A 24,981-nucleotide genomic window follows, 5' to 3' on the forward strand; every position below is an offset into this window, starting at 1 on the left:
GGGAGCCTGCGGGGAGGGCTGCCCCCGGCCGTGCGGGGTGTTGAGAAGTTCGTGGAGCGCGGCCCGGACGGGGGAGGGCGGGGGGGACGGGACGGACATGGTTCGGATCGATGCGGTTCGGTGGAGGCGGAGGGAGGGCTCCTGGCTGGGGAGGGGGGCACCTGGCGAGGGCAGCGGGAAGGGCCGGGGCCTGCGGGGCTGAACGTCTGGTCCCGGGCGGCTCTTCTGCTTCTTGCGGTGCTCGGGCTGCGGAGGTGCTGGGAGAGCTGCCGCCTGCGCTGCCCCCGGGACAGCCTGCTTTCCACCCGCAAAGCTCGCAGCTCTCGCTCTTTGCCATCTAGTGTCGGAGGCTGTAGGCATCTAGCCGTCCTTACGGGGCAGTACCGTGTAACGCGCACGGGGGTTTGCCTGGTCTTTGACTCGAGAGAAGAGATTTTTCTGCTTTAGACCAAGGAAGGAGAAGTTGATGGTCTCCCCCTCCCTTAAATTTCCTATCGTTGAAAGACCAAACCACCTCTGCGGCTAATTGTACTTTGTTCTGCCTTTTTCACAGAATCCTCCAAGTCACGGTTCTTCCTTCGGTTTCTCAGTATTTAATTTAATGAATGCAATCATGGGAAGTGGGATACTTGGCTTGTCCTATGCTATGGCCAACACAGGGATCATAGGGTTTAGGTAAGTTCTTGTTTTTTTATGTACACTTACTTTTAAACTCCTCTCGCAGTTTTAAATGGAACAAAGCTTGATTGCTAAGACTTCTGTGCAAAACCTGAGGGGGAAGCAAAAATCTTGTGCTTTCCAGCATTGTTGAATAAGATCTTCCCTCTGGTTTAGTCATTCTAGTCTGGCCTAACAGAAGTACTGCCCAGGCATTGCATTAAATTGCCACATGGTGGCAATTTCTTGGCCAATTTCTTGGCCATTACTCCGAATAGATTAATAGTTGGGTTTTAAAGCTGCTATCTCCTACTCCAGAAGGCCCATTTGTAGAACTAAAGGATGACTACGTATCTGAAAAATGTGCATCAGCTTGTGCTTTTTTTTTTTGCACTTCTGCTCGCTGTATGCACTAACCTATAGATAACAGGGCCAAAGTTACCAGGATTGTCACGTTTACAGTTTCCTAAGCATTAGATTTACTTCATTAGAAGATACATACTTGTCTGTGCATATGTATACACACAAACTCCTATGCTTATGTCATCTTTGTAATTCCTCAGACCTTTACCCTGTATAGCACGTGATAGGCTTTTTGGTGAACAGTGTAAAAAGCAGAGGAACTTAGCAGCTATTGGGAAGGTCAGAGGCCAGATGAACTATAGTCAGCAGATGTAAGCCATAAAAATGAGGAAATCTTGTCTTGTGGTAGCTTGCTGCTTGCAAAAGTAGCATTCTTAAAGATAGAAAGTGCATTGTCCTGTGAAAGTGCTTTAATTGTGAACGTTTTGGATTTTTTTAGTATCTTGCTGCTGATCGTTGCCAGCCTTGCTTCTTACTCTGTCTTTCTTCTGCTCAGTATGTGCACCCAGACTGGTAAGTGGAAAGGATTTATCTCTGAAATACTTCCTCACCAATATCACAAAGACATGACCCAGTATAATTATTATAATTAACAGCCTGTTGACAGATAGCTGTGTCTGATTCACTGATGTTGAAATATTTAAGGTTTTTAACAATTACTATTTACCATTTAAAAATACGATTTTGAAATTTCCTATGGAAAGTCAATGCCAAACTGACTGGTTTCTAGATTTTCAGTTTTAATTTTTCCAAAGTGCCTCTCTCATCTTTCCAAAAAGATAGATTCTGTATTTTTGTTACAAAATTATTTTGATGCTGGCTGACCCACACTACTTCAGTGTGTACTGTTGCTTCCAAAGAAGGCTTAAGAGCAATAAAATAGCAGACTTTAACTCTTATACTTGTAATACATATCTTGTTTATGGTTTGAAATGGATGCCTTTCAGGTTTTGTAGTCGTACTGAATTATCATAACTCTCGTGGCACTTCATAGATGCAGGTTTTTACAGCATTTTTGGTACTGAATGAGAAGTCATATTGCAGTGCTTAGAAGTTACACTGCTTTGAGAATGTTTCAAACAGTGGATTCTAATATCTGCAATCTAATCTGCTAATGTTTTACTTCTTGCATCTTTTAATTATTACTGAAACAACTGACTAGTTGCTTGAGTTCTCGTACACAAAGATCACGCTACAGCAGGAGGTCTCCATCTCTTTCAGTCACCTGGTTATTGTTTCCCTCTCATCTGTTTTCTTCTCTTTTCAAAGGTGGTGGGAGAAAGCTTCCGTTTCTTTCCTTATTGGCTTTGTTTTCTGTAGCTAGCTTTGGTCTCTCGGATGATTGCTTCCTGATTTTTTTCTTAGATCTGCTGCTCCTGTCTTCACCTATTGAGTGATCTTCTTCATACATTCTTAAAAAATATTCTTCAGAGGTAGGGTTACTTTTATGGTTGATATTGTTGGCTGCTTGATGATTTGGGATTAAGTCTTTGATAATTTTTTTCTCCTCTTGGAGCTCTGCTTATTAGAAAGGAATCGGAGCCTTAAATAAGTAGCTGGAAAGGTACATAAAAAGGGGAAACCCGAAGTAATTTTTTATGTTTTTTGTTTACCTCTTATTTGAGACTGAAAAGTTTTGTATTAAGTAGGCACTAAGTGGTATTATCTTGTTGTTTGGTAAAATAATAATTAAAGAGATCCTTGCAAAAGAACTACTGCTCAGAGAGGAAAAAACTAAGGGTTTAAGCTTTTTGAAGTAAGAAAAGTCTCAATGTTATGAACTTAGAGACCTGGTATACAAGAATGGTTTAACTGCTCAGTAATTGTCCAAAGGCAACATGCCTTTTGAAATGGCAAGAAAGCGTTTTTTAAATACACCCAACTGAAAGCAAGGAATACCTCTGAAATGGCAGGATGAACTATTTCTCGTCTGAAACTTGCACTTTAGGTAATAACTAATTATTAAATGTAATGTTGACAGCACCAGAACGGCTATCTAAATAAATTTGCTGGATTTATGGCCTTCTGTGTTCTGATTTTTTTTAACAATAAGACCTCTCTCAGATTATGTTTACTATAATTCCTCTAAACTATTGAAGTAGTTAAATGTTAGATAGCATTCCAAGGTTTTCCTTGGTATGTTGTCTTTAAAAAGTGAGAAATATAACCGGTTATGCATTGAAGAAGTAAAATCTGTGTACGTGTTTGCTTCCAAAGTAGACAATTGAACATTTTTCTTATAAAATTTACATGCCTTTGTGAACAACGTTATGGCATTAAGCTTAATCCATGGCAAGCAATTGGAAAGAAATTTCAGTAGTTTTACATTAAAAAATGAGTTAGAAAAATTCAATGGGTGGAGAAGAAAAACCTTTTTGAAGTGTTTGTAAACTGTTCTTTCAGGTATTCCGATCATAAAAGTAGCCTTAGGAAAGAGTTGACCTATAAAATACCTTCTGAAAAGGGAGATGTAATTTTAATTCCATTTAGGAGAAGAGGATTTATTAAGAATAAGCATTTTAGTTATAGTTTAAAGAAGTGTCTTCAGTTTGGTCTGGACTTTGACAAAATCAATCTATTTGTGTAGACCAAAAGACTTAGCAAAAATAAGATTCCCAAATGTCAAGGGTTAGAATTGGATTAGCTTAGTCAGTGTTTTCCCCCGGTGTTAATTCAGTACGACCTTCGTTGTTTTGGGGTTTGGGCTGACAATGGCTAAGCTTACTCTGTAAAGCAGAGGAACTGGGAATTTAAGTGGAATGTACTTTGAAGTTTTGTGGCTTTTTTTTTTCTTTTCATTTTATTAGTTAGTCATGGGTATTGCTCCTACTTTACTTGCCAATTTCACTTTCTATTTAAGTGGATAATTCCCATTAATGTTAATAACATAATAGAAATCAAGCCAATCGGGCAAAATGTTTATATCAGTTGTGCTTAATATGTTGTTCCATGTATTCTTGAAATTATGAAAGTAATGTGATTCAGTATTAAGAGCTTCCCAGTGTTCACGGGATTAAATTGATACAGAAACAAGAGTTACCATAGAAAATATTCTAAGGTTTCATGGTGCTGTTGTGGAAGTGTGTGGAAGATTTTGTTCTCTTTTTTTGGTAACTTCTCATACATCTGTGCTGTGTTCCCATGTGATAAAAGCAATTCTCTCCTAAATATGTTTAACACGTTACTGACTTTTTTTTTTTCATTATGCCATTGGAGATGGCCTTCTAAAACGCTACCGTTTTTTTCTTGTGATCAACAACTTTATAAATAGAAATCTAAGAAAAATACAGGCTAAAATCTAGTAAGACATACTTCTTGTTTAATTATATCTGTATGTAACTAGTATCAGTGGCTGATGTAAGAGATTAGTCCAGGTTTATGCTGAGAACTGACTCTGGCTCATTTAATTTTGTCATTTCATTTATTTTGTCATAGCACCTTGGTGTCGGTAGTAGAGCAGAATGTGAGACATTGCCCTTGAGAAAATCATATGAGAAAATTAATGAAGTTTTTCTGGGGGAGGGGAGTTGTTTTTTTATTGTTGGGGTTTTGTTTTTTGGTTTTTTTCCTCTGGAGCATTGGTCTGATTGTGTGCAGAACTTAAGCTTGGGCAGTTGGTAGGCTGAGGCTCCGGTCCCATCATCTCTGGGACTTCACTCAGGTGTGCAGATCTTCCCCCCCCAGCATCTAAATTAAGATGTGACAGGAGTAGAAGCAGTACTGTACCAAGTAGAACCGAGGAAGAGAAACCAATTACGTGGGTTTGAGATCAATTCTACCCTTTGAGGTATTTACAGCTGTGGATCGTTTTATTATATATACCAAGAAAGTGAATGGTGTTTCTCAGAAAACTTTCATCTTTTTGATATCGCTTGAGTTTCCAATAACAAAATACAGGGCAAGAATGAAAGACTTTAATACGACTTCCTTCTTTCTGAGAAGGGATTGGTTTGAGTTACCAGCGATATTAGAAGTGAGCTTCAGCTAAAACTCAACAAAAGCATACAGGAAACCACAGGCTGTTTTAATGTGATTATGTAAGTCAGGTGCAGGTAAGGGCAGGATTTTCGTTTTGTTTTGTTTTTAATAATAGACTTCAGCCAAGGAAGGTGTTTATCTTCAGCTCTCTTGAAAATAAATAGTGCCGAGTTTTTTAAAAGCTGGCAAGATGGGGATTGATGTTTATATTTGTAGAAAGATGAAAATGGATCCTCTGTTGCCATGTTCATTTAAAAAAGAAGTGTACCCTTTTAACAAAAAAAAAATGTGGGGATGTCTTGTATCTAATTGTTGAGGCTAATTTCAGAATTCTTCATTTATAGTATCACTTGCAAAAAATCTTTGGGAGAAAGCAACTTTCCATTAATGTATTTTTTAAACATTACTTTTTCTAATACTAAGTTGAGTTTCTGGAGAGTCTGAATGGTTGAGCGTAGTTGTATTTTCTAACAGGAGTACAGGTATACATGAAAGCTATTTTGTAAATAAAAATAGTATAAAATATGCTTTTAATTCTGTCCTGAATTACATTCATTTAAAAAGGGGAAAAAGGCAAAGCTAAAGGTTTTAAGTGATTTTTCTAGTTAGAAATATTTTAGTGGTTTTTTTCCTTACTAACAGCTGTCACTTCTTATGAAGACCTCGGCCTCTTTGCATTTGGATCAACTGGAAAGGTGAGTATTTATTTTTTACCTGTGTATTTTAGTTCTTGCTCTCACGCTTCTGATGCACAACTGTTCTTTCCCTAGTAAAGAGATAGAAATGAAAGAAGTAGTAAAATTCCTGTGTCCTAGTATACAGAAAAAATCTGTTACGTCCTGAAGCATTTTGCTACATTTCCTTAGTGTGTCTGGTCTGTGGAAGCCCAGGCTTTAGTTAACTGTAAAACAGATGGTCCTTAAATATAAGATTTTGCGCTACTTTCCTGTCGGTATGTTAATTTTTTAGTTGGTGGCATTGCTGTCGAGTTGGCTCAGCAATCCATTTGAGGTTTGTTAGGGTCCCTTTGTAGCTCTGCTGTGAACTGTTGAGAGACAGGTGAGTGATGTACCCTTGGGGTTCTAGCATTTGTTAGAGACCCAAGAGACGCGTTCGCCTTTGGTGACGTTTCCACAATGGGAACAATTAATGCACGTTATATTTTTTTTCTTCTGTTTAATAAACTCTTCAGATGAATGTTTCTTCTTGTTTATTTCAGGATTAAAAAACAAACAAAAAACCCCAACAAAAACCCACTAGTAAACTAACCATTTTTGGTATAAAAGTAATCGGCGTGTGAGCCGTCCCTTTTTAGTAGTGTGTACTGTGTCTGGTTTTCCTAGTAGGCAACGTTGTCCAGTAATACTGGGTGCACAGGAAATGCTACTTGTGAATTCTGCACATTTAATATTACGACTTCTGTGCTTGTTACATGATACTAAAAGCAGGTTCTACCACACAGAAGTGCAATTTTAATGGTCTACTGAAATAACGTAATTTTCTTTTTTAAAATGAGTTCTGCTTAACAGGCTAGAGTCTGATTTCTTCTGTTTTAATGTAACTGGGAATTAAATTTAAGCTATTAGGTGTTTGTAAGACTTCCATTAACATTAATAAGCAGATACGAGTGTAGTCTGTGAGCATCGATGTTTATCGATCAACGTTAAGATGTGATCAGCCTCAAGAGATAATAAACCTTGATATTAGCAAGATATGAAATAAAATTATTTTTATAGGAATTGTGCTGTACACAGTAACCACAAGCCATTAGAAGCAGAAGTCACAGAAATGTAGAGCTTAAGGAGATACTAAAATGTGACTTAGTCTGCCTTTGCAGGGCTAAACTTACATAAACTACTCTTGGCAGATGTTTGTCTAATCTGTTATTTAAAAACTTAAATGAAGGAGATTTCACAGCTTCACTGTGTAGTCAACAGCAGTTAAACTTTTTTTTTTTTAATTCTCCCTAATATACTTTTTCATAATTCTTGGTTTAAATAACTTGTGCAAAAAATCATGGGGTCTTTTATTTTCAGTGTGCATGGAGAGCGCTGGAATATTTCTGGGTTAGGAAGCTGTTGTTTTGATAAAATAATTAACCAAAGTAAATCAAGCTTTCCTTATGAACTAATATTTCCTGGAACACTTATCTTTCTCTATTGAAGTATCTTTGATATTTATATGCCTTTCTTAAAACTTGCCTGCGAAATGGAACACAGTAAGCTGGCTGAGAACTTGACAATGACAAGAAATGTAATTGTTACCTGTATTTTAGATAGAACATGGCTGGTACAACGTCCCAAAAATAGATTTGCTATTCCTGTGGGTGCTTCATGCTCCTAATTGTGTGATCTCAGACCATTTAATTTATTTGTAATCTAATAGCTCTGTCGTATATTTAAAGTCTACTTCCCGCATGCATTGCTTTTAACTGATCTTGTTGACTTTTAGACTTTTCTAGTTTACCGCAACCATTCTGAATTCTAATCCTTTCTTTGAGCTCTCCTCACTTTAGTTGGACACAGATGGCTTTATTTTCTTTCTTTCTTTCTTTAATACTTATTCTTCCCTCACCCAAGTAATTTGCTAATGATACAGACAGACTGCTGTAGGACCTTGCTTGAACTGACGTCTTAGATTGGCAGTAAACTACTGGTTACCTGCTCTTGAAGTAGAGCAGTTATTCAACCTTTTGGTGGTTTCCTGTCAAAAATATTTCTCTGAGATTTATAAGACTGGATATTTTCTGCTATTGGAGGATTGCTGATTCTGCCTTTCCAAAGGCATGAAGAGTTTGTTTCCATCTGTGGCAAATTCCAAGATACTGTACTTTTTTTTTTTCTTTCTTTTTTTTTTTTTTTCCCCTTCCTTCTCCTGGTGACTTTTGAACTGACTTTGAATTAGTTTAAAATCTGATATGATTTTCTAGCTGAGCAACTGAAAAAATGACAACTCTGCTTTCAGGTTTTAGTCAAGAGTTCAAATTTGGTTTTGTTCTCATAACTGTGACTTCATTTCTTCCAAGTTGATTTAATGGTAGCACTCGCGTAGGAAGGTCCTGCTACATCAAGAAGAGCAGTGGGTAAAAGTTAAAATTGTACCAAATTATTTTACTATTTTAGAACTGAACTGAAAAGAAAACACTGGGAGAACTTCAGACGCTTTTAGGGTTTTTTTCAGTTGGAAGTGAAGTCTTTGGATTCAGACAAATATTTTAGTAGCCTGTGTTTATTTTTACTTCCACATCAATCCAGTATGAATAATCACAAGTGCTAAAGATAAGTCCATCTAGTGTAGTTTAAAAGATAATGACATTCATGACAGTTAAAAATACTCAGTTTTTTGGAGGAGGAAGTAGCTTATACAAATCTCTGCTGTCTGATTTGTCTTTTCAGAGGTGAATGATTCTTTTCATTTGTACTCACCTGATGTCAATTAGAATGCAGAACAGGCTTCACACTAAATTCTCTTGTTTTGTCATCTCAGAATGGAAATGCAGCATTTTCAGGGGGATTTTTCACTTTTATATTAATTTTAGATTGCATTGGTTTCCATGTGTTAAACTCTTCAGTAAAGAGAAGATGCCCTTCCTTTCAATTCTAGTCATCACTTCTACATCTGGTCTGTTTAAGATAATACATATGTGTTTTATTACTGCTATAGGCATATGATTTTAGTTATCCTTACCTTTCTAAAGAAATCAATTTTTTTTATAGGTCCTTGTTGCAACTACAATAATTATTCAGAATATTGGAGGTAAGAAATTTCATATGCTCGATATTAACTGGGTAGAGTGTAACCTCTAGGGCCTACATAGCTCCACAAACACCAAAGGCAATAAGTAAATGGAAGTGTCCTTAGGACACTGCTTAAAAGGACAGAAAACTTAAAGAAAAGGCTCGTGCAGTCCTGCTAAGCGGAAGTGTTGCGGTGGGTGGGTGGGGGAGGCACAGGGGCTGGATGTCTGGTGCCGCATCCTGGGATGCAGAGCACATCCGTTAGAGCTGGCATTGCTAATTGGAAGGGGCTGAGGAAGCATAATCTCCACTGTTCTCTACGTTTCCATCTGGTAGCTACGTTTTATCATATCATTCGTGTGTTTTGGTTTTTGCTGTTGGAACTTGCTTATGCATTTTAGTGATTTATGTAAGAATGGAATGTTTCCTTAGCCATGGAGTTTCATACGTTCTTTACTGATGGTAGCTTTTTTCTCTTGTCAGTTCAACACCTTGTTTTTTGGGGGGGCTGTTTAATTTGCTCATTTTCATTGTGTGAGTTGATAATCTATGTTGTTATGCTGGGTTTTCCAGTTACATTATTCGTATTTTGTCTTCCTTGGTGCATGACATAATAACATAACACCAGTTGTCTTTGTATTAAAAAAATCACCTAAGCATTTAAACTCAGGTATTTTTGTGTACTTGAAAGTTACTAAGTAACAGTGCCCTTAGAAATTACTTGTCTGAATGTAGGCAGCATTTAACTGAACAATTTTAATTTATTTTTTTTTGGCAATAAATGTTTTGGATACTTTGGAATCTTTTCTTATACTAAAAGCTTCAATAATAAAAAGCGCGTAATTGAAATGCTATGAAAACTAAAGCGTTAATTTCAGGCAGGAGTGTACACATTCATACAGATTTTAGAGGATGTTCTGTATCAATGAACAAACTTTTAAATTTCCTTTCCCGTTTGAGTGGACCTTTAAATAAACAGTAGTAGAGAAAGAGGTAAATACACGGTACAGGTTCTGGAGACTCTGGGATCATGTATAAGACTCTGCGGTCAAAGGAAATGACTCTCATTTCTTCCTCATAGCAGTTCATAACATTCTCTGTGTCATTTCTGATAAAATTCATGTCAGTAACTCTAGAGCCCCAAACTGTCACATGCTGGATGGTACCAAACTACTTATTCCACCTTCTGCAGTGGCCTTCTCTACCAACAGGTTGGGCCTGGTTTGCCAACCGGTGGTCTTCCATTTAATGAGTTAAAAAGTGGGTTAACGCAAGTTGAAACTTCTCTTTCAAATATTTTTAGCGAACTCATTTTGATGGCAGCTTTCAAAATTCTGTTTTGTTTTTTTCTGGTTCCAAGGGCACTATCTTCCGTGTAAGGAAATGGTAGTGGTTCATGCATCCCGTGTGTTCATTTGCAAAGATGACTTGGCTTCAAATGCACTGAGAAGAGGAAGCTGACCTTCCTTCTCCGAGTCAGTCAGTGTTAGCCGTGCCCAAGCGTGCCCCGGTCTGTGAGGAAGTGTGATCTCTGGAAACACGGGTTGCAAGTTGGGCCTCCTTGGCACCTTCTCCCATACAGGAGATGTTCTGTGCTGTCATTGCAAGGAGCTGTCGCAGCTTCTGTTTAGTATTTAGATTCCTGCTTGAGAACAGAGCTCCCAGCTGCATTATTTTTCTCCTTAACAACCGCCTTTGGCAGGGTGCTGTGATGCTGCAGTCCAAGCCAGCAGAGCAGCACTGCGTGAGGAATTGGCTTTGAAGATGACTCTTGAAGAAACGCATAGAAAGGAAGGAGTTTTTCTTGTCTTTCTGGTCCTTCTGCAGACTTTAAATTGGAGTGGTGAAACTGTGGAGCGTAGTTTGTCCTGCATGGGAGCCACGCTGGAATTAATTGTGAAACTTAGCTTCTGCCCTTGGTGCGCTTTGGTGGGAGTTCCTCTCTTTGTTTTTCGTCTGTTTGAAGAAACTAGCAGCACCATGCCTGTTGGGCAGGCTTCCAGACTGTCAACATCTTTAATTTCAAAGTAAGGCTAAAAGTAAAATTGTCTTCTGTTACCTCCTCCATCATCAGACCTGGGCACGTTGCATCATACAGTATCTTATTTCAAAAGTGATTAGAGAGCATGAGGTAATGAATGAAGGTTTGATTAAAATAAGCAACTTTACTGAGGTTATTGTCACTAAGCATCTAATACGCTTTTTAAAAGTTTGGTCTGATCACTTCTAAAAATAATTTAAGTGTGGAAGTGATTAACATTCATTTGTGGTGGAGAGAGATTTTTAGTAATCATTTTAATGTACTTATGCTTTCCAATTTGTCATCTGTGCCTTTTTTCAAAAAGAAAGCTTTAAGTGCAAATTTGAATTTGACATTCTAATTGCATACACTTATGGATTTGTGTAGACAGGGGAGTTGATTTTTCTACTAGCAGGATACCCGAAGAAGAACAAAAAAATAATATTTTTCTACAGCTATAGGAAAGCATTACTTAGCCAAATTTGGAATTTAAAAGGTTAAAAAAAATTATTTCAAGTACATTGTTTGGAATTTTAACATGTATCTCTAACAGTAGTGCTCGAATTTCCTGTGGCTTTTTAGTTGCCTCTTAGAACACTATGTTATGTTAATCCAAGCAACACAAGTCAAATACCAAAATTCATTTCAGTAGCAAGGATTAGGTAGGGATGCATCAGGATAATGCACTAACTTTGAAATATCCAAATGTACATTAAGGTCATCTTAAGTACTGTGACTTAAAGACTTTACAGAACACGCCCAAACTAAGCTTTGACAATATTTGCCTGGCTTTCCTTATATCAATATGTACTTGTTCTTGCAATACAGGCATTTGGGTTGAATGGGATGGCCAAGTGTGACTGATTTGTATGTTGTTTTATTTGTCAGTATTTTGGCCCAATCCAGCAGCCTCTTCGTCTAAATAACTAGTGATTAGTTACATGTGAACTGTCTTGTTCTTGAAAGAGCTAGTTAGTGTGGCTGTGGGCTTGCAAAGTGGACACTAGAAAGGAAACTATCAAATTGCATGCTTCCAGGCTGTTACTTTGTTCACCCACTGCTCCCCAGCCTTTCCTTTCACCCCACATCCAAGTGGAATGATCTTCTAAATGTCCCTTTCTTGCCTGCCGTGCTGTCCTGGCTTGAGCAGCACAGGATTAATTTCTCTTTCAGCAATTTCACTTTTTTGGTAAGGTCTCTTCTAATGCTTGGGAAAACTGTGCTTTTAGAAGACTCTAGTGTCTGAATTTGTGGAAATATTTCCTTTATTATAGCCAGCTATGGTGTGTGGGCTTCAAGGTCTTGGCATTTCCGAGCTCACCAGGTGTGGGGATGAGGAGGAGCAAGACCTGGGTGCTCGACCCAAGCTGGGTTATCAGGATTACTTCAGTCCTGGGTTAACAGGATTATTGAATGCAACGTTCATGGTATGAAATAAAAATTAGAAAGTTTGCTGGGGAGTTCTCTCTCCCCCTTGATGGCTACCATCCTGAGAACTTCTTGCCCCGGTGCCAGACCCCTTCCCTTCCTCCTGAAGCCATAGTGCTCACTGTGTCCTGCGTTTGGTGGGAATGCACAGCTTCCTGCTGATAGAATATTTTATACTGGTATTGATACTGGTTCTTTAGTGTTATTAATGTTAATTATCTAGTCTTGCTCTATTAAATCTGTTTATATTTCAAATATAGATTCAGGTTTCCTTGTTTTTTCCCCGATTCCCCTTCCCCAAGTGGGGAGGGGTCACTAGGTGAGAGAATAGTTGTCTAAATAAATTGTGGTGGGTTCCTCAAACCACGACACAGGCAGAAGATGATCTTGAACAATTTCAGGTCTTGTCCCCATGCCCTGTAAGACCAGCGAGGGCCCTTGGGGAAGTGGTGTGCCTGGAGGTGTAGGAGGAGGGTGGAAGAAAGGCTCGGCCGTACGGCTCGGCTGGCTCTTTCCATAATCCTTCCCAGGAGCGCCTGGAGTTGGCCAGAGTCCCTGCTATTGTTTTAATAGTGTTGTGCTTCTAGGAAGTGATGGATGAGGCACAGTGGGCCAAAGCATCACGCAGCCCTTCCCCCTCATCCCGCCAGGGAACTTGCGGCGAGCTTCCTAGATCCTTTCTGAAGGGGGGGACAGAAGACAGGAATTTCTCCTCCTGGGATTGTTCTCTCTGCGGATGTGACCGAAAAGGAGGACAGTCCACGGCCGCGTCCGAGGGGAAAATCAGTAGGAATCTTAAAGCCTATGTAATGAAGTTAGAGATGGAATTATTCTAGCCAGGCTGGTGGAAAAATGGAGACAAACACAATAAAGCATTGCACAAGAGCAGCTCTCAGCCTGCTGCCAACACTAACAAATCTTCGGCAGCGAGGTCTAGCAGGAAGCATGTGGGGAGTTTTACAGCACGCTGCTCTGGGCTGCGGGCTGGTACCAGCTGAAGGTCACTGCCGTGGGGAGATGCCACGGGTAGCTGTGACACACAGAAAACATACGTGGAAACTGCTGAGAAGGGGAGTTTAATTTATTAGCAGCGGGATTAAGCGCGACAGTAGAACCTGCGGTACGGCCATGTAGCATAGGTGGTCTGCAGGAGGATTTTTTTGCAACAGACTTTTTTTTTTTTTCCCAATTTCTTTCAACAGGCTGAGATATCCTGATCCGCAGCACCAGAATTCCCCAGTGTGAGTAACTAACTGGCCTGTCGTGGCATGCACTGAAATGATCATTGCAGTCACTCTTTGGAACTAAGCTTTCCGGACAGTTATCTTAATTTTACAAAGGATCCCTTGCTTTCTAGTAGAAATACAGTTTAATTAAGTGTAATTTCTGGTGTTTGTAGATTTTGTTTCACTGTTCTGTAATTAACGTGTCCTCAAAGAGACAACTTTTTCTTCCTTGTAAGAAGCAGCAATGAGGAAAAAAGATTGTTGTGTATCCCTGGAGCACTGCTTTATCCTCGGGTCTGCCTGAATGCTCCAGGCAGTAAATACAAGTTATGGGATTAGCTCTGATGGGAGGACTTAATGCTTTCGCTGGATTTTTACGGCCCGTTAATACAGTCAATGTGACAGACAATACACAGAAACCCTGCTACGGACGTGGTGCGTGCTAAATACGTATTTACATTTGGGTAGTTCATATTTTTCAAGCTTCCTGAGGTAATTCCTGAGGGCTGGCAGGGCCGGGAGCAGCCACGCTCCCGCACCACCCTCTGCCGGCATCGCCTGGCCTCGCACGGCCCGGGATCCTCCCTCCTTCTCCTGCTTTAGTCCTTCCTCCCCCACGGAATTTTTTTTTTTTTTTTTGGGAAAATTTTCCTCGCTTTTCAGCCAATAATTTAAATTGTTTTGCTCTCCAGGACCCCCCCCCCGGTATTTTTTTTTTTTTTTGGTGTGTGTGAGGTAGACAATGAAATATTTAACTTTAGGAATTTGCCTGGGGAAAGGAGGGTGTATGTATGTTCTCTGTCAGTAGTTATAAATGCTGGGCACGTATGTGAAAAACCCACAACCCAACCTGCCTTGTCTTATCAATGGGGTGTATTATTCCTCTCCTCCCCCCTCTCCCCCCAGTTCATCCATTCTGAAATTTAGTTTTAAAAATACGTACAAAATTTGTCTCAAATTTAAATGGAGCAATTTTTTTATTTTTTTTTATTTTTGGGAACTGGATGATGAGAATATCCTTCTTTTTGTAATCAGAGTACAATACTCTACAAACTTTGAAAATAAACAGATGGTGCAAATCGTGGAAGAATAAAATGCAGCTTGTTGCATGCCGAGACCTGCATCGTTAATACCTTAAGAAATTACTGAGCTCCCTTTATGTATGGAAAATCTAATTCTGTTTTCAGACAAACCTGAATGTTTGTTTTCACAGTGCCATTTGCTTTTGACCTGAAAGCCTAATTATCCTGACTGATTCAAAGTGAGGATTTCCAGTGCAGAGCTGCCTTAATTAAGGGCAGGTTTGTCAGCTCCTGTGCTAATTTAACAATTGATGACCCATGTTCTTCTGTTTTTGTCTTGCAGTGAGTGGTTGTTGGAGGGTTTGATACTGTAAAGAAAATTAAGCTTGCTTTAAATAAAATTTAAAAAAAAGAACCAACAGAAAACCTAACCTGCAGCTATACTTCAGAATGGAAGATACAATGGTCTGCACAGAAAACACTTCAGTTTTATTAGCATAACTGTACAAGTGCAATTAAACTAATGAAGTTTTTACTGAAAGAAGTCTGCTGCCCATGTGTTCCCACTGGAATAAAGACTTTTTTAATTTTTATTTTATTTTTTAAATTTAGGCTTGCCATAGTAATTCAGATAAAAGCTAAACTTAGAAGGAAAGGGAATCAGGGGGGTGGAAATTCATCAGGATGAGTGCCCATAATATGAAGACTCGCAAAGAAGTTGACAACTGATTTCTGCTCTTAGACCTTCTCCACGTGAAGGAGCATTACAGCTCTCTTCATGCAGCCCAGTCTACAACTGTATTTAAAAACAAACTAATGCTCCTAACAATTATTTTTTGGTGTTTTTCTGTTTCCACTAAGAGGAAATATTAAAAACAATACATCAAGTAATTGGGAGACTTCTTAAAATTGAATATGTGGGGGATTCATTGCGAAATGAAAACAAAAGAGCATGCTCTTTAGCCCTTGTATTGTAGGGCCTTAAATGGTTGATGGTTTTCAGTGATGTCCATGCATCACTCCTGATCTTTTTTACAGCTCTACTTACGAGGATCTCGGTGCAATACTGAAGTACTTCCTATCCTACTACTCCATTCTGATTCTTTGGGAGGAAAAATGGGAGCTTGCCCAAAAATCCTCTCTCGTTTCCCTTTCTTTCTTGAAATCCTTCCCTGCTTTCCGTTTTAACTTTGTCACATTGTTTGGATTAGGACAGATTAAGTTTTAAACAACCTCCATACCAGCAAAGGGAGGCACAAGCCTAAAGGGGTTTGTCATGTGCAGTTGCTATGAAAGCTCCAGCTCACTTGGGCTGTAGTGTGCGGTGACCAGTAGTGTTTATTCTTCTATTTCTGTCTTCCAGCCTCTACTCTTTTCAGTATTTTGGGAACAAAATAGGGAACTGAACTCTTTAGAGGCTGAGAGTTACAAGCACGTTTATTTATCTTAACTATCTGTAGGCATTGGTGAGGAATCTCTTACCTGGTATTCCCACAGATGAGAATCAAAATTGCTCTGTCTACTAGTCCTGAGCCCCCAAATCAGCACCCCTCTTTGTTAAGTAGGAGCTGAAGAGCCCGGGTGGCTGTGTTGATAGTCTGGTTTTCCCCAGCCCCCTGTCTTCTCCTGGGTGAAGTTTGGAGGGCAGCTTGGTTCCATTTTTGCGCTGTGCTTAATAATGTGAGACATCTTTATAGCGCTCTAATATGATCAGCTGCAGGGGTAGATGAGGAAAAAATAACCAGAAGAGTTAAATTCAGTCCCTTCAATGAAGTGATTTGAAGTGATTTATCACCAGCCATTTTTTAAGGGAGGCATAAATTACATGTTTACACATAAGTTTAATGTACGTGTTCTCTTACATCATAGCTGTGGATCTTTTTCAGGTAGGAAAAGTTACACTTCCTTTTCTGGTAACCAAAAAGCTACTCGTATATTTGATTTTAAGATTGGGCTGCCTCAGAAGAGATATTTTGGGGACTATTTAAAAAAAACCATAACCTTAGCTATCCATTTCTCCAACAGCTAATATTTTTTCAGGTAGGGCGCGTGTGCTCAGTGTTTTATATTTATAGGAATTTATAGTATATTTATAGGAAGTCATATCTCTTATGGTGGCACTGCAGATTAAAATTAATAATGAAAGTGTAAAGCAAGTACCCTATTTTATATTTTACAAGCATCTTTTTTTCAAAGAGCTAATACCAAATTTTCAGAACATGGTAAAGTTATAAGTATTTTAAGAATGTAATTTCTTGGCGCTTCAAGACAGCGGTAAGCCTCTTGAATAATAAAGTAGTAATATAATTTTTATTTCTGCAGAATACTGCTTTATGGAATTTCTGTGACAAGGCCTATTGAGAAGTTCAGACCTGCTTAGTTTTCCACGAAGTACCTCTTGCTGCATCCTGAAAATTATTTAACTAAAACATAATATATGCAGAGTTATGACCTAAAAATTAGGAAGCAGCTATATGAAGGTTGCTCCCATGGTTGTAGTTCAGCACTTGCTGCATCTTCGTGTTGCTAAAGCCTCAAACTACATCACTGTACACCGTTCATTCTGCAGGAAACCTGTCTCCTTCAGTGCTAAAGACAGACGTACCACATTGCAAAGAGGGGGGGACACGAAGAAAACACAACATTCTTTTTCAGCTCAGGGGATGAGAGTGGGTTGCCAGAGCAGTAAGTTCTGCTCTCTTATACCACGTGCATGCAAGAGGGGAGAACTCTGGAGGGCATATTGCTTCTGACACTGCTAATTTATTTTTTTTTTTGAATGCTTAACTTCTAAAGATGAATTTGTGTTTATTGTAATTCTTGTATGTGATAAAAGGTGCCTTAAAAGTTAACCATCGAAACAGTAGAAGTATTTTTAAAATAACAGAAGTCAGTATCTCAAAGTGGAATAAATCAAAGCACATTTTGTTGTGTTCACTTGTGTCACAGTTTAGCCTTATGACTGTGTAGCCTCTTTCTTCCATTATACGTGAAGACTGCTAAAGATGGCTGATGTTTAATTTTTACAATATAACTTGACGTGCCTTTTGGTTGTGTTGGGCATCAGGGAAGTTAAGTAAAATTTCTTATTTGGAGCAAAGGGTACATGACCTTTTGTCTGTCAAATTGGATGCACTTTATTTTGTACTTAAGATATTTTTTTTTCAAGTTGCTCTACCCTTTTTCAAGACCCTTTGCTTTTCAGTTGGAGTTTAAAAACACAAACAGATTCGTCTTATTCAAGCATTATGATATAAATAAAATTACTTATTGTTTATTTTCTTCATCTTTGAGAACAAACGAGAATATAAACAGAGGAAAAAAAAAAAAAAATCCTACTATGTGAGATTGCTTCCCATATGTCCAGGGAAAGGAAGAAAGATGCATACAAATGTTTAGCATGTGCAAGTTTTCTTGGTGCACGATTGGTTCCCTATTTAGGAGTGGAATTCAGTGAAATAGGACACCTCTTTTAAAAACAAAGAGTAAGCACACAACAAAGGATAAGTGATCAAATGATTAGCCAGAGGCTAATAGGAATGCAAGGGAAGAGTGACAGATTGCGTATTAGGAGGAAATCTGATCTGGAAATTAATTTGAAGCTTTCTGCAGCTGAGGCTGTAAGAGAACTAATCTTGAAATCTTTCTGAAGGACATATATGTATGTGAATTCGACTTGCTTGTGTATAAAGAATAATACAAGAAAGGTGACTAATGGATAAATGAAGTTGAATTATAATTTAGAGGAATCTACCTCCCCCCTCTCCCTAATTTTTAAAAAAATCTGTCTTTGCTTAGGATGAAATATGCATCTGCCTGTAGCTTAGTGTGAGAAATTCTGTTAATTTACTTACAAATTCTGGTGATTTAGAAATACACATGTTGTAGGGTTCTCTGTGGTTGAATCTACGTTCTGTTGTATGCAAATAGGAGAGTAAAATCAGAACAGCTGATAAATATCTCACCAGACACAAATCAACAGCTACATGTTAACAGGGAAATATACTTGAATACTGGAGAAAACAGAGCTTTTAATTATGAAGAAGTGAATATTTTCTTATTTAGTGCCCTGCCAAATGGTTTTAATTTAACCTTGCGGTAGGTAGATGTCACTTTGTATTAATAGAATTCGCTTTTTTTATAGAGACCACATTCCCTTTCTGCAAAATTTAACGTTAACTGCTGTAATAGAGTAGTATCTGAGTCCATGCATTTTTTAATGTTCAAAACATTCCTTTAAAAAAACCCACACAAAACCCAAGCAAACTTATTCAAAAATCAGTTTATGTAAGCTTGCTGGTTTACCTTTTTAAAATTTATGCTTCCATTTTAAAACATTAATAAATAAACCATGATAAAATTCTAGAGAATTAATAAATACAGAACAGTAAAATTTGAATACAACAAATGAACTTTTGTCAAGCTTTAAATGTAACTAAACTTTTGTTGGCACATTACTAAAATTGCTGCTGAAGGTTGGTAATGAGTTTTGTGTAGGCTTTGATATTCACTGAAGTTGTTGTAAAGCTTGATTTTTCTAAGTAATTTTCTGCTGATTTTTTTTCATATAAATACTTGCTGCTTGTGCAAAAGAAAAACATTATGTGAATAGCATGTGAAGGTATCAGATTAGTATAAGTTGCAATTTTTTAAGAAATCCTCTCATTTATGCCTTTGATAATTTCATATAGTAAAGGAGAAAAGTGATACAGTGAAGTAGCTTTTGGATTTATGTGTATGTATCACTGCTTTCTTCTGAATAGAATTACAAATGCTTAATTTCAAGTCAACACTCCTGTAAGAGTAACTAGCATTTTCTCTTCTGGTTCAGAGTTCCTGTGTAGCTTTGCACTTTATGTTGTTGTTGGGATCTGCTTGGTGGTGGGTTTAGCACGAGAAATGGAGATCTGTCACTGATAATCCTCTTACCTCCAAGAGGCAAACCATCCAGTAGATAAAGAACCTTTCAAATCTTACTTTTGTCTCTAAATTTCTGGCATAGATTTATTTAGTGCAACGGCGATTGAGCAACAATAAAACCTCGGTCTTTAAAAAAACACCTATTGATAGAAACAGATCTTATTATTTACTCTTGTCATTAACATCTTATAAAGAGTAAAGAGGAAGGAGAAGTGCTGCAGCCTTGTAGACTGTCTTTAGTCTGTAGGTCCATAATCCCAGCTAAAAGGTCAGGCCAGTATTTTATATTGTTTTGCCTTTTAATCCTTTGGATTATGTTTTCCTTGCTTCGAGACTCACGTCGTAACAGTCTCTTTGGAGGTATTGGCTAACATCAGTACAGAACTCGGGGATTTGCAACTATTTTTAAAGGAAGTATATGAGAAAATAAATTCTGATTCTGGTGCCATGGTGTCTAATGTACAGCTGAGGTGTTGCCGTCATAACCACTCTGGTTAAGCCATGCTAATTGTTACAAACAGAGATAGGGGTATTGCTTTACTGTGTCTGTTCTGCTTCTGTTTGCAGCGATGTCATCTTACCTTTTAATCGTGAAGTCTGAACTTCCTGGTGCTGTTGCGGGGTTTTTGAGTGGAAACGAGAGTGGGTAAGGACAAATGCTTCATACATTCTGTATTGGTTTTGAAGAAGAAAGCGGTTTGGGACTGCTGGAGGAGATGGGTGCAGACAGTTCCCTCTGATCTCACATGCTAAAAAAATCAGTTATTTACAGGAGCTCCTGGGGTATGAAATGTATTTGGCATGTGCAAGCCGCCTGCAGCACACACACGCAGAGTGTGATTCTTTCCTCTTAGCAGCTTCCTATCAGACGACCTTAAAGGCAAAACTCCATCTACAGAAATAACCATTCTGTAAAAATTTGAAAGGGGAAGCAAGAGGGGACAGGAGGGAAAGGAGGAGAAACATTTAAACTGCTGTCATGTTATCACTTCACATATTTCAAAACCACGGTACAAAAACCAGCAGACATTTAAATTTAAATATTTTGTTGTCTTGCTCCAGTAATTGGACTTGTCTTGGGAAAAATGCCAGGTTTCCAGACTTGGTTTATAATTCTGTAACTTGGCTCCCAGTAAAAAAATTACTCTTCGCCGTTGAGCTATAAAGCTGTATGAAAGGAATGTGTCCCTCAGATTTCTATCAGAACTGTCACAAGAAATCTGGGCCTGTCCTAAGACAAACACTGCAGCTTCTGCACAGAAATACCTTGTTTGAGTTGTTCCAGTGCTGCTGTCATTCACAACAGCCGATCTTAGATTGTGAGATTGTGTTACGGCTGTTTCTCCAGACTGCTATTTTCAGATGTTTTGAGCTCAAAACTTTCTCTGGATTGAAATGTGGTGAAACTGTCTAAAGGCTGTGTGATGCTTGTATTATTCCTGAGTGTTGTGGGTGAATTTTAGGTTTGCAATTAGTTTTTTGAAGGGTACTTTAATTAATTTTTTTATGAATTACAGCTTTTCCATTTTATAATGAACATTTTGAGAAATAAAGTGAGGTGGTAATCTTGCTTTCTGTCTTTCTGCTACCCTGGCCCTTGCAATAATATGTTTTTAGGAAGGGGCCTTTTTTTTTTTTCTTTTTTCCTTTCTTAATTATTATGTATGTTGCTTTTAGTCTGCTGATACATCTCTTCCAGCTGTGGTAGTCATCAGCTTTTTCTTCAGGTGCTTTCACCTTCTCCTTCAAGATCATGCTTTTAAATCCACTGTTCATAGCCAGTGGCGTTGAGCCCGCTGCTGTATCTGCTGCTTGTCTCTTCCAGTCCGTCTGTCCCCAAATTTAGCATATAACATCACTTACTACTGTGTTTAATTTTATGTCAGCTCTGTTTATGCAAGTGACTTGTACCAACAAAGATAGGCTTTTGAACAAACAGCTTATGAAAACTCACTTTAGGTAGAATCTGGAGGTCCCGTATGCGTGCATACTGCTCAAAGGATTGGTCTGTGTAAAAAAAGCAGTATAAACAACTTCTTTATGAAGCTGCCTAATTTGATAACCCTCCCTCCAGCCTTAGCTGTTTGTCAGGGTGTTCTGGATGTGAACACTGGTGAGCACAGACAGGTTACAGGGCTTGACCTGGTTATTACAAGTCCTCTGAGCCATCGTCATTCGCAGTGCTGCCACCATCCATACGACTTCCTTGAATGCAATTACAGTTTGAGATGGGAACGAAGCTCAATTTTGCATTTAGAGGGAGCTGAAGCTGGCCATAGGAATACTGACCACAGCTGAAGCGGTGAGCTGATTGTCAGTCTGAGCCTCCCCCTGTTTCTGCCTCTCTTACTGGGAGTTGTTCCATTGATAAACGTTTATTTGACACAACACAACTCCCCAGTTCTGTGCCCGAGCGAATGTCTCAAATGCAGTGGTCAAGCAGTGTTCCAGGTACGTGCACACAGCCGACCTCCTCTGAGTGCCCACATCTGTCTTTAATAGATTTTGCCATATTAATTGCCATGGTAGATCATAATCTTTTGTTTCTGTGCATTTCTTTGCAGATGTTAAGAGTAGTTTTTTGACTAACGGCGTTTTTGTATTGTAGGAAATTGTTCGACAAAAATAGGTAATCAAATATCAGGCCTAAGTAGCAATTTATTTATGTAAAGGGCATAAATATTGACTAGTTTAATCAAACTTATGTAATTGGACCACTTGTTTCCAGATGTCCTTGCACAACTGTTCTGTTTTTGTTAAGTCATTGTAGCATCTGATACGCTTTCATTTGGGTGCAGAATTTATCTTTAACTGTAGTTAGAATGTATCAAAAGTGTCAGTTAAACTAGCTGTTGAAAATATTTTATATACATAAACCCTCTCAAGCCATACATTTGGAAAAGCCATTTAGAGAACGTTTTGTGCATGGAATGGCTTTTATAGGTAAAGGCTAGCAGGTGTGTGTGTGTTAGAAAGGGTCAGAGCCAGTGTGTAACACATCCTAATACATCTTCATGTCTTTATTAAAAAACAAAAACAAAGACAATACGAACATTTGTTAATTGCTAGTTGAGATGTTTCAGTCTGTCTGCAGAACAAGAATTCCACATAGTCTTGATGACATGAACATAGTTTCAAATGAGGATTGTGTTAAGAAGTTGTAATTTGTGAGCCCTCTGTTAACATTTAATGACCCTGTCAGGAGGATATGATTGATGCAATTAAGTTGTCTTGCTTGTGTGTTATATAATTGATATGGACTGAGAGTAAGATCCTAATTTAGAACATATGAATCTCTTGTCCTGTTGCGTTCAGAAATGAAATTAAAGCGATTTATAAATGTCTGCTTTTAGTTAAAATATGGGGGAGGGAGGAGGAACATCTGCATGCCAAAGCATTTTCAGTAGAGTCAACGATTTATATTCCATAGTTCATATTTGGAACGCTTTTATCATATAGGATTAAATTTGCAGATCAAACTGATTTTAAAGGCAATATCAAAACATCTATTCTGAATTTGAAACAATGGTATTTTGAGAAAGAATGGACGTGGTTTTGGTAACTGTAAACGATCCACTATTCAGTTTTTTGAGACTATTTTAAATAAAAGAATCGGTATTCTAAAATGAAGCAGTTTACAAAATTATTTTTTCTCCTTCTCGTCACATCATTGCAGTTTTCCTCTCTTTTCCTCCCTCCCTCCCAAATGGTGTTTCATTTGCCATAAAGTAACCAAAATAATTTTTTTTCCCTGTCCTGCTGAGCTTGTGGGTTTGCTGCATCCTTACAATTGGGAGACGTGAAACAGAGGTCCCACGAGTACTGCAGCATTCGTTATACTTCTGCCTACCACTGTGCTGCTGTTCCTCCCACTCTGAACATCCACCATGTGAGAAAGACAGGAAAAGCTTAAAAATACGTGAACGCTGAATGATACCAATGTACAGAACACCACAGCAGGGAGCTGACCTTGGCAAAGGTGCTTTTTCACTGTAGCAGTAGCAGACCTAGGTTAGTTACACATTTTTTTGAAGAGTGATATATTTTGAGTAATTTTTAATACAGACATTGTCACTTAAGTGTTACTTTGATTTTGGTAGGAGGATGCCCTCAACCTTGAAATGTCTCTGTTTGTATTGCATATTTTTTCAAATGAGTGACAGTAGTGGTTGTCCATGGTGTATGACAGTAGTTAATAAATGTATATGGTAATTTTTCTTTAACACAGGTGTTACTCTACTTTCTTTATGATAACTTGAGGTGCTGCCTGTTTATTAGGTGCTAACCATATCCTGGACTAAATAAACTTGAAGTTCAAAGGGCAAGGTGTTTATAGGTAGTAAAGTTGGAGGCTGATGTGCAAGATGTTTATCAGTGCAGAGTATGCTTATTACCAAGTCAGGGGGAGCCACCCTCAAGATGTTTGTGTTTCTTAACAGCTTATCCAGCTGTACTTTCCTTGCTTTGGAGATGAGATTTTTATGCTTAGAACAGCTTTTAAATGCCTCTACAACGTTGTGGGGTTTTTATACGCATAGTTTTATGTTTAAACATTGCAACAGATTTCATTATTGTAACTTCCATCCCTTCTGTCCTTTCATTCTTGTGTAAGAATGAGTGATCACTTTGTGCAGAGTTAAGAAAGTCCTCTTTATTTCTGTACTTTCATTTATCACCTCTGGACAGCCAACATGATTTCAGATTAACTGAAAGTTGATTTACTTGTTTTCTTCTATTATTTGAACCCTGTGGTGATAGATGTAATGAAACTTTGGCAGAAGAGGGAGTTGATATGTTTAGAAAACAACTGAATTTCCAAACAAGTAGGTTGGGTAGCTAAGCTTTCCGTTTCACACCTCTTGGTGATGGTAAGGAACTAAGGTCAAGTAGGAGTAATAAACTAGAAGGGAAGTTCAGCTGTAAGTGGAGATTTAATGTTCCTGTTTCTTCCTGTTGTGCAAATACACAACTCAGTGTAATCCAAGATACATGTAGCGTGCTGTATAAGTGCTTCTATTGGAAATCCCTAGTGTGTGAAATACCCTTGCCCTCTGATCATTGCTTTGAATAAAGGCAGGGATTTGCACATTGAGCTGCTGAGAAATAATGTTATTTCTCAGCAGGCACTTGCCTGTGCAACATTGCACGCGACGCTGGTTTGTTACGGGATGGTGCTCTGCTTCCTTCTTATCTGGGAGCTCTATTTTATGTCACAATACAGGAACTAGGGATACAAATTCACGTAGATAGCATGTGAGACAGGAAATTATTTTTCTTGTCGCAGTGGTTATTTTGTCTAAGATCACAGTTTTGAAGTAGAACATATTTTTTAGATCTCTTGAGCTTTGTATCAATCACAAATAGATTTTCCAACAGGTCGTGGTACCTTGACGGGAGGCTGCTGTTACTGATTACTTCAGTCTGCATTGTTTTTCCTCTTGCGCTTCTTCCTAAAATTGGTAAGTAATTAAAGGAGAGAAGCGAATATTATTCTACTTTAGTAGCAATTACTATTGGAGACTTTAAAACCTTAATGGGTTATTTATTTTTTTAACTGGCAGGGGGCTGGTGATGGTGGGGATTACTTAAGCTGTTGTAGTGTGTTCTGCCTTCCAGCCCTGCCTAGTTAA

The 24,981-nt window shown here is 38.4% G+C and overlaps 1 protein-coding gene across 6 annotated transcripts in view; it reads left to right on the forward strand.

Annotated features, from left to right (window-relative positions):
- The first annotated feature begins 172 nt into the window (after positions 1 to 172).
- The window catches only part of SLC38A6 (solute carrier family 38 member 6), a 42,746-nt gene continuing 17,937 nt past the window's right edge, over positions 173 to 24,981 (forward strand). For 2 of the 6 annotated variants that reach the window (XM_014966608.1, XM_014966610.1), the window contains exons 1-6: positions 173 to 675; positions 1,460 to 1,533; positions 5,641 to 5,693; positions 8,715 to 8,754; positions 19,919 to 19,997; positions 24,716 to 24,810. In XM_014966608.1, coding sequence (XP_014822094.1) covers positions 602 to 675; positions 1,460 to 1,533; positions 5,641 to 5,693; positions 8,715 to 8,754; positions 19,919 to 19,997; positions 24,716 to 24,810 — 415 coding nt within the window. In that variant the 5' untranslated portion in view covers positions 173 to 601. Of the gene's footprint in view, positions 676 to 1,459; positions 1,534 to 2,289; positions 2,454 to 5,640; positions 5,694 to 8,714; positions 8,755 to 13,385; positions 13,425 to 19,918; positions 19,998 to 24,715; positions 24,811 to 24,981 lie in introns of all 6 variants that reach the window. The other 4 variants (XM_014966613.1, XM_014966612.1, XM_014966611.1 and 1 more) reach the window with 4 other exon arrangements.

The sequence above is a fragment of the Calidris pugnax genome, unplaced genomic scaffold (assembly GCF_001431845.1).
Source record: "Calidris pugnax isolate Ruff unplaced genomic scaffold, ASM143184v1 scaffold74, whole genome shotgun sequence".
NCBI classification, from domain to species: Eukaryota; Metazoa; Chordata; class Aves; order Charadriiformes; family Scolopacidae; genus Calidris; species Calidris pugnax.